The 10,124-nt window shown below is 37.7% G+C and overlaps 1 protein-coding gene across 1 annotated transcript; it reads left to right on the top strand.

Moving 5' to 3' along the window:
* Positions 1-5,758: 5,758 nt before the first annotated feature.
* Positions 5,759-8,431, top strand: LOC131970168 (ladderlectin-like). The gene is made up of 7 exons (XM_059331472.1): positions 5,759-6,153; positions 6,251-6,280; positions 6,749-6,793; positions 7,207-7,298; positions 7,519-7,644; positions 7,762-7,861; positions 8,361-8,431. The coding sequence occupies exons 1-7, from the start codon at positions 6,030-6,032 to the stop codon at positions 8,429-8,431; spliced, it is 588 nt and encodes a 195-aa protein (XP_059187455.1). The 5' UTR covers positions 5,759-6,029.
* Positions 8,432-10,124: the final 1,693 nt, after the last annotated feature.

Genomic DNA, 10,124 nt, shown 5'->3' with positions numbered 1-10,124 from the left:
CAGGAAGAATTTCACTGACATTTTACAAGTTTAATGTGAAACTTCTCCAAGTTGTTGACTCTGAAATGTTCTAATCAGAGTTTTAAAGAGAAATGACTTTGAGTTTATTTTGTTTGTATTTAGTGTCTAATCTTCATTTAATCTTTTTCACATAACAGAGTCAGAGAATCAAACAAGACAGATTAGATTTCTGATGAATGATAACAATCAGATCATTATATTTTGGCATATTTTAATACATGAACATGTATTCAGACATGACTTAATGCAGGACTCTTGCCTGAACCAGTGCATCACTTGTGTGTGTGTGTGCAGAGTGTTGCGGGTGTCTTCACACCTGTCTGATCCTATTAGATCACTGATCAACACTGTAGTCCAGCAGGTGGAGAGCTGATGACCGTTCATAATGGACACAATGAGCATTAAACTCTGTGATAATAGGAATTAGATTGGCTTTTACCTCCATTAAGGGAGCCTTCAGACTGCTTGGTACCCTGGGGGGTGTTAGCAGTTTCAGCTGAATCTAGCAGGTGAACTGTATCTCCTGTAGACCAGGACCCTGCAGGCCTCAGTTTAAATGAAGGCAACATCTTCTCATGATGTGAAGTCAGTGTGTTTTTCTCCTGATGAACCAGATGTGTGTCCCATCAGTGTCCAGTCTTTGGTCCTGTCTGTCTGTCCATGTTCTCCTGCACTGTTTATCTGATCCTCAGATGGAACTCATCATTTATATTTACTTAATGCTGCCACAGATGTGAAATTATAATGTGGAAATTAAATGATTTTCTTTCCCTCATCTTGATTAAAATTAGCATCATGCATCATTTATTCATGTTTTTCTAAACTTTGTGCACAGATGGGACACAATGATTAGTGTAAAAATGTTAATGACTGCATCTCTGCTCTGATTTAGGAGTAATTCATGTGCTTTAATTATTATTATTGTTTGTTTTTTTTACATTGGCAGACATTTATGACAGTAATCCCAGTTTAGTTCTTAATCCTCTAAGTAACTGATCTGTTCTTTAGTTTTGCTTATACATGAACACAATTGATGTCATAGTGCAGATTATGCAGCAGAGACAGTGAGCTTCTTAGAAGACCAGTTTTGTAGCCTAAACTGAATAAAACTGAACACTTTTCAGTGCATAAAAGTGAAAGTGAATTGTATGGAAACAGCGACCGGCTGATAACAACCTGCTGACCTGCTAGAAGGTGGAATAGGCCTCTACTGGCCCGAACTAATAGGATGATAATTTAATTTCCTATTAATATTGTGATAACATCCAGATCAGGTGTCCAAGCAGATGAATTGAAACAAAAGGTCCTTCAGCTGGAGTTGTAACAACAATCTGGTGACAGAACTGTTTTACTCCCAATCTCACTTTACTTTGTTAAATTAAGGAATAATGCAACAAAATCTCATTGTGATAAAAGCTCAACAGATTCAGCCTGCATTTCCATCTCAAACCCTTGAAGCCTTTTCATCCTGAGTCCCAGAGGCAGCGCTGCTTTAGCTTTTCATACATCAGTGTTTAAAGGTGACTGGACTTTGTAGTCAGAGGACTTTTATTTTGAAATGAGCTGCCTGAGGGAATCAGACTGGCTTTAGTTCAATCCTTATCAAATATATATTTGATTTCATTATGTTCCTTTTATTGTTTTCTGGTTCTTGTCATACAATTTTTTCTATTCTGTTGTTTAAACTTTTATTGACTTTTTATTGTCCTCTGTCATGTTGTTTGCCTTTGTGTCTTTCCTGTGCTGCATATTTTATTGGCTGCTTCAGACTCTTATCTCCCTAATCCCCTTTGTAACGCTGGTGCCCATAAAACACAAGGACATGACTGACACTTTAAAGAGACATCAGTCACTGTGACGAAAGCTGCTCACTACCTGCTCACACTTCAGCTTACTTTATACTTATATAAACCTGCTTCAAAGGCTTGAGAGGAAATCTGAATCAGATTTTCTGAATATTTGAATCCTCAAAGGGAAAATAATTGAATTGATATTAATCTGTCTCAGTTTATCAGCTGTTGTGGTTTTATTACCAGCAGCTGTTTGGAATAATACCAACACATCATCCTGCCTCTGGGAAATGTGTCCAATAAAAGGGTGATGAGGGCAAACAGAGCTTGTTAATAAGATGGGAGTGTAATCAGGTTGTAAACAGTGTTTGCAGTCTGAGACATGTTCAAACTCCAGATGATCGTTCTCTGTGTTGAGCTCACATTTAATGTGACTCTGGGTCTTACAGTGACAATAACACAAATCTCTGTCAGTACTGTAACACAGCTGCTTTAGACAATGAGGTGAAGCTGGAGGTTTGTTCACAACATGTGTGACTGACTGAACACTCACACTGCTTCACTACTACACTCTGTTCTGTCAGCAGGGAGGAACAAATGTTCCTTTCAGTCCACAGCATCACTGAAGAAAGTTTGAGTTAAAATGATTGATGACGGTTCATTCTGCTCTCACTGAATTATTAAATAATTTATTCTAATATTCGCAGTATGTTTTTATCCTATCTGTGTAGTGGTCTGTGTGGGTGAACAGCAGAGGTAATTACATTTAGATGATTGAGCCTTTTTAATAAATGCTGTAATATAAAATAAATTGTTGCAAGATCTTTCCTGCTTATATTTCTTCACAAAGTTCACACAGTTAAAGTGCGTAATGAGAAATAATATTCACCAGACTCATAAAACATTGCTCCCATCTGAAAAGAAAATCCCACAACAACAAATACATTTTGGTCAAAATCTAAACTGTGTTACACTCAACATCTTTTCTCCTCTATTAATATGTTTTAACTGCTTAAGAGGAAACAACTTCAAAGTCCACCAGTCACATTTAAATCATGTAAATATGTAGAGAGTTTCCTTTTCACTTTATGCCACACCTGTAATCATCATACAACAGCAGGAATGAAACCTCCATTGATCTACAGTCTCATTGTGCTGACTGATTACACATGAATGAGCCTCTTCACTGTCCACAGAGTTGTTTTTAAACCAGAGCATGTGTTCTGCTCCATGGTGCTGATTCACATCCAGAAGAAGTGTGTTTCCTGTCCTCAGACCAGTGTGAAGCTCAGTGATCAGTGTGACTCTCTCTGTTTATATGAATGTAACTGTTGCTGTTCTTAGTCCAACCTGAGCAGCTTCACAATAATCCTGAATGAACATGAAGCTCCATCTCAATACTAAAGTGGAAAACTCTTTTCTAAATGATGCACTATATCATTTAATTTAAGCTCAAAATCAATTCCCATTAAAGCTCCTCAACTTCAGCCAAGCTCTGGGATATAAATATAGTTGATCTCTTTATAAAATCCATTTATTTTAATTTCCCTTGACATGCTGCATTGATACATTATTTAACATCCACACAGTGTTTCCTGCCTGCAGAATCCAACTATTCAACTATTTGAACTGATGTGTTGTTCATGGTTAGACTAATGACCATCATGCTCTCAGTTACCCAAAGGAAATTGAAATATAAAACTTTAAGATAGACATTTTTAGACATATTTATCTCAGTCACAGTTCCTGTTTAAAACATGTTTATATAAAAAGTTCCTCAGGAGCTGTGTGATCACTTCCTGTTGGTAACAGCTCCAGAACAGAGTGACAGCAGCTTTATTGGCTCGTAGCTTCATGAGATGCCTGAAGCAGAAAGGAGGAGTTTTGTGTTTGTCCATCAAGTTTTTTCAGGTAAGATCAGCTGACTGTCTCTCTGACTCACTGTTTGTTTGACACTTGTTCATTTCTGTAGTTACACTGTTTATTCTTTTTTCCTTACCTCTCATTTATGCAGTCTGCACTATGAAGCAGTGTGCGTCATTTAATTTCCAGCCTTCTTGTGGCCCTCAGTGCATCATGGACAGTGAGCTGTTACCTCAAACTCTGCTGTCCTCTCAGTAAAAACATTGCATCATCAAAACTCTTTGGTCCTACAAGCAAACACACAATTAAGACATAAATATCTGCCATGAGGTTTTAAAGTTCTCCTTCATCACAGAGTTTTAAATCTGCTCAGCTCACTGGAGGTTTCCTCACTGACAGCTGACAGAAACACTTTGGGCTGGAAATGAATTATGAACTGAGACACACAGGGGTCAGAAGATTTAAACCTTGTGTTTAGTCTGAGAGACGAGTGGACTGGACTGTGTGAGATTAATATTTATTTTCAGCCTAATAGTATTTTTCAATGAAAGGTTTGTGATTACTGTTAATAAATATAGTGTATACTGAAGAGTATAGCAGATTCATGGGTACACTTAAATGGTTGTAATGTTAAGTGTTCTTCCTGAAAGCTGAAACCTGCTCTCAACAGAATGACTCTTTGAAAACAGATGTATGGGACTTTTCTTTAATCTATTTATATAATCTATTGCCATGATACAGAACAGGTCTAATGAGCTCTCTGTATAATGATCTGTCTGAACCTAATGGATGGTTGCGTTGATGCTGTGTACAGTGGTGGTCAGGGTCATAAAGCCAGTCTGTGGTGGTGCGACAGTGTGTTATACATACTGTACATATGGAACATGAATAATGTATAACAGCTCATTTACATTGTGTATGTATATATTGCCTCTGGCTGAGTGTGCAAACTGTATTTATTTGAAGATTCCACTGAACCTTTGTGTTGTTTGTGTCTTTGTGTTGCTGCTGGAACAGTCACATTCCCAGCTGGAGGACATTAGTGTAGGTGCTGGCTCTGCCTCATCACATGGGATTCTTCATCAGTGTCATAATCATAAATGTCTGTAAGAAGTTCTTGTAATAACAGACAATAAAACATTGTGAAATTTTACTTTTAACTAGGCGTCTTGCTTCCTTGTTTACGGGAGTGATAGCAAGATAATCCACTGCAGATTTACAGGAACTCTAAACAGACTTTAGACTTTCTTCATGCCACTATGATCTTCCAGGACACAGCTACATGTGTAGCTCTTGATGTGAGTGAACAAGTGAAAATGATTTCCTTCATTCAATGCCTCCACATCATGCAGAGGCTGGTTCAGTAACCAGTCAATCACCATCATTTCTGAGGGTCTTTTCACTGTGTGAAGGGACTGCATACATTATTTGTCATTACTCCTGGTGGGGTTTTAAGTCAGTGGGACAGTGTCTGCAGCTGGATCACACAGTTACAGATTAAACTGCCTAGTCTGTAAAATATCTCCATCACAACCAAGTGCAGGATTGACATGTTATATAGTCATGCTTCAATGCTCTAATCATATCAGGTGTAGTATAAAACCATGACAGAAGCCATTTCCCCTGCATACTTTCACCGCTATGCTTAAAATATATATATATATTTGCTGTTCATACTAATGTAATCTTACTTAATTATAATTTTGAAATGTGTCACTATGGATGATGGAAGAACACTTCCTCATTTCATGATGAAGAAGAAATCTAAAATAAAAAGTATAAAAAAATATATCAAGAAAATAAAAGAGGAATGCATACTTAATAAGGGGAAATATGCAAGAGGAAAATAAGAAATTAATATCTAAAGAAATACATAAGTACATTTACAATTATTGCAAACAATATTTTGAAGATTAATAATTAATACAATTTTAGTAAAGGAAAGAATCATTACAAAAGTAAATAAATAGGGAAATTAATACAGTAATGAATAAATAAATATTATTGTTACAATTCTTTGAAACCATTAACCTGAGGGGAAAAAAAATCAAAAACAAGGGAGTGGCTTGTGCAAACTGTTTACATGCTGTCAGGAAGAAGATCAGAGTTCAGGGTCACAGCTTTATGTGCTTACTGTAATCAGAGTCCCTCATACTGAGCTAATTATCAGACAAACCTCAGCACGTGCTGCCATCCACACGCCCACATGAACAGACTCAGTGTGGTTCCAGTGTGTATATAAAGAGCAGTGAGACCTTCTCGTCAGCATCATTCAGCTGATACCTGAACATCATCACCTCACATCTAACTGAAAGGTAAGACACCTGCTGCACTGCTTTTCATTCAGTGGAGCCCATGGCTGTGCTCTCCCTCTGTGTGTTTATTGGTGTTTTTTTCTTCTCCACACAGAACGATCAGTTGATCATCACCATGAAGACTGTCCTGGTCCTCTCCATACTTTTCTGTGCTTCATTTGCAGGTCAGGTTCAACACACACACACACACACACACACACACAGGTAGAGTAACTCGTGCTCTAATGTTACTGACAGTGACGTGTTTGTTTTTTTCTGCAGCTCCAGCTGAAGACAAAGGGAAGGCTCCAGGTCAGTATTGAAGCTCTCTGCAAAGTTAGATTGTATGGAACTCTATGAGAAAATGACCCCATTTATTACCTCAGTAAACACGTTCCTAATGACTTTATGGTCTCACTTGCTAGTTTCGACTCTTTATTACAACATGATGACAAAAATGTGTCCCATTTAGAGTAAAATAGACGATAAATCAAGGTATGTTATTCATTTTTGGTCGCCCTGCCAACCAAGCTGGTCACCAGCATTACGTGATAACTTAGTTCCCTCCTGACCAAATATGGTCACTTCTATCTACGATGTCCAAAAAGCCAAACTTGATCATGTAGGACTGTCTGTGGGTCACAGTTTTACAGGACACACCTACTACATGAGACGCACTTATTAATATGATCTGTAGCTAACATTCTTGACTTGTAGTTGTGAAGATTAATGAAGCTGTTGATGTTTCAGAAATGGAGGACGAGATGATGATGAAGAAAGAAGAAGTATTTGCACCAGAAGATTCTGTCCCTGCTCCCAGAAACGGTAATCAGAAAAGACACACAGAACTCACAACAATATATTGTGCAACTGCTCATTGTCAATGAACATTAAAATACATATTTGGTTTATCAGCTATACTTATCAAGTACTCCATAACTATGTCACACATGGCTGAAACAAGTTCAGTTAGATTAGACTGTTGAAAACCTTTTTGTTCTTTTTTGACACATACTGATACTAATCATTGTGTTCACTGTTTCTGTTTCAGCAGCACTTGTGTCTGAGGAGGCAGATCCTGAATGTAAGAGCCACATCACTGTTTAAGTTGTATTTAGAACGACTCTTTCTGCTGTTTGAGGCTGTCCAAAGTGAAATTATTAATTATTATCAGTGTGTTTCAATGAGTGAAACTGCTCTGTTGAAGACAATGTTCTCTCTCTTTTGTCTTTCTGTAGCTCGTTTTAACTTGTGTCCAAATGGCTGGTACAGCCATGAATCTCGCTGCTTCCTGTACAGCCAGACCGCCATGACATGGCACAGAGCTGAGGTACTGCTACTGTAACACTTGTGTTTGTGATTGCAACATGTAAACAAATATGGAGAATGTATATGGTGATGGTCAGTCAGTCAGTCTGCCACCATTAGTCCATGAAAAGATGAAAACATCACAGCTCATGACAGATTAGAGGCAGAAAATGAAGAAATTCAATGAACAACTATTAAGCTGTTTCACCACAAAGATGCTATGATCCTCCTCTGTCTGACAGGAGTACTGCAACAGCCTGGGTGCCAACCTGGCCTCGGTTACCAACCCCAGAGAGTACAGCTTCCTCCAGCAGATAACACAGAATGCCCGTCAGAGCAGCGTATGGCTGGGAGGCTTCCAGCTGCAGGTCTGGATTTTTGAAGACTAACCACCTCTTAGCTAGTCCAGATCAAGCCCAGGACCTGGTCCAAAGGGGATCCAGACATGGTCACACTGTCTTACAGTCATGCTCTTTGTCTCTTAGGGCCAGTGGATGTGGATTGACCGTGAGGGTTTCTATTACACCAACTGGTATGGCCAGTCCAGCTCCAGCAGCCACCCCTGTGTCTTCTTACGCAGCAGCAGTAAGTCCATGTGATTTCTTCAGGCTGGCTAGCTACATTAGTGAACCTTTCTCTACTGTTTTCTTGTGTTATTATCATACAGGGAATATAAAATGAAACATTTTACTATGTGGCTATTTGTGAAGATTCTACAGGGCAACATCAATTTATATCAAATTTCAGAGTAATATTGGAATATATTTTCCTTCTCAGTTATAAACGGTGCAGCTGTGTGCACTGTGCTGTAACAGGTCATGTTTGACTCCGACATAGCCTTAACTGCCACACACTCTCCATCTCATTTCAAATTACAAGTCCAAATAAGATCAACTTAATCTTGTTCTCAGAGATGTATTTATTTGTCTTGATAACAGTGATGTGACGTTTCTTTCACATCTTTTTTGGTGTAAATATTGATTAACTTACTTTTATGTGGAAAATGCAAATGATGTTACAGTTTTTTTTACTTAATGATTGATTTCATTGTAATGTTATTTTTTCTCTTTTTTTCACATTTCAGATGGTTGGGGTAACACCGCATGTGGCAATTCTTATTACTTTTTCTGCTCCAAAAGCCCTTTCAGATGTTAACATACACACTAAACATCTGGATTCTAATATTCTTTCTGAGCCAACTCATGAATATTGTTGGGTGTTCTACTAAAGTATAGTTGTCCATTGTGTATTATTTTTAAAGGATGAAATGTTAAATAACTTCTGTGTAAAATTATTTCTGTTTGAAATTGTGACTGTCTGCTTCTTTTTAATAAAAAAAAACTTGAAAGCATGAGACCATATGTCACTTTGGTTGAAAAGTGCTTGTTTAAATCCAGCTGTAGTCTGAACATGATCGATTATTCATCTCAGAGTAACCTGAGTCAGCATCATAGCAGTTCAAACAATGTCCAGTAAATACGTTTAGAACCTATATGTCCTCTCTTACACATGGATTATTGATCACCCATCACCTGTTGTTTTCTTTGTTTTAGATATCAGTCTCCAAGATGTTCTCTTGTGCCCTTATATATACATATATTTATATTTTTTCTTCCCCTAATATTGATATTTTCCAGTCTGTAACTTAATCTTGCAATAATTATCAACAAATAAGCAACAGCAACACAGTAATAAAGTGTGCATGGTTTTATAAGTTAGAGTTGTGTTTAAAGGTACAGTACTCACCTTTCCAGTGTAGAGACAACAGTTGATGTCTGGTTGCCACTTACATTAGACTTTTTAGTGTTCTTAAGATAAAATAACTTCTAACAGTTTTAAGTTTGTTTGTTTTTAAATCAGTTATTTATCCTGCATGATCCAGGCTGCTGCACACTAGAGTTCTTTTTAAGAATCAGAATCAGAATTTAGAATCAGAATCAGAATGTGTTCTGCTGGCTTTGATGTGGTCACATGGGGATTCTGAAATTCTGATGTAGTTGTGTATTTACACAGAAACAGACATACAGCTGTAAACAGAGACGACAGAGCTGAACAAGGTAAACAAACAATATTCTACGATGAACAGATTTGAATATGAATAAGAAATATATGTCAATATATACTGTTTATAGAAAACATTTAGCTGACTGTATGGTTAGGTGTCTTTACAATATTTTGATATTTGTGACTATAAATCCATCGTCTGATTTATAGCTCATGGTAATTCTGCTTCAACTGTCATATATTCTGTCTCATCGTGGCTCCACTGATAGAGCTGCTCTGCATCTCCAGAAGCTCAGTGTTAAACTAGTTATCTTCCTTTGTTTACTACAGAAGCACACTTTGGTCAGGGTGCAGATACTTTGTCACTGGCTGCTTACCAGCATCAGCAAGTGTGACAAGAGAGCAAGAGAGGAGAGAAAAAACAAGAAATGCTGATGAGAAGCAGGAAGAGAAAAGACAGAGTCAGTCACAGAGAGGGATGATATGTGTTTCCATGTGTTCTCTCCTGTCTTCTGCTTCTGTAATGAAATGTCAGCAGTAAGTAATGATACTCTCCACACTGTAAGAACATTAGCTGTAAGAGGAACTGTGTATGTTTGCTAATGGAGCGCTGACAGAAGCAGCTCAGCTGGATTTAATGATTAAATCAGCATCAGGTCTTCAGAGTCAATGCTGAAATCTCAAGCTCTGATCTAATTCCTTTAAACATGAAACTGTTATTTCATAGTTACAATGTTGTATCTTATTGTTGAGTTTGGGATCAGCTCTGACTGATGCTGTTGCTGATTATTTGTATAAGCAGAGAGGCTGGTTAAAGATGAATCAGGAGGTGCATCTTGTTCAC

This window comes from Centropristis striata, chromosome 4 (assembly GCF_030273125.1).
Source record: "Centropristis striata isolate RG_2023a ecotype Rhode Island chromosome 4, C.striata_1.0, whole genome shotgun sequence".
NCBI classification, from domain to species: domain Eukaryota; kingdom Metazoa; phylum Chordata; class Actinopteri; order Perciformes; family Serranidae; genus Centropristis; species Centropristis striata.
Note: the sequence above shows the minus strand (reverse complement) of the source record. Positions and strands in the feature narration are given on the sequence as shown.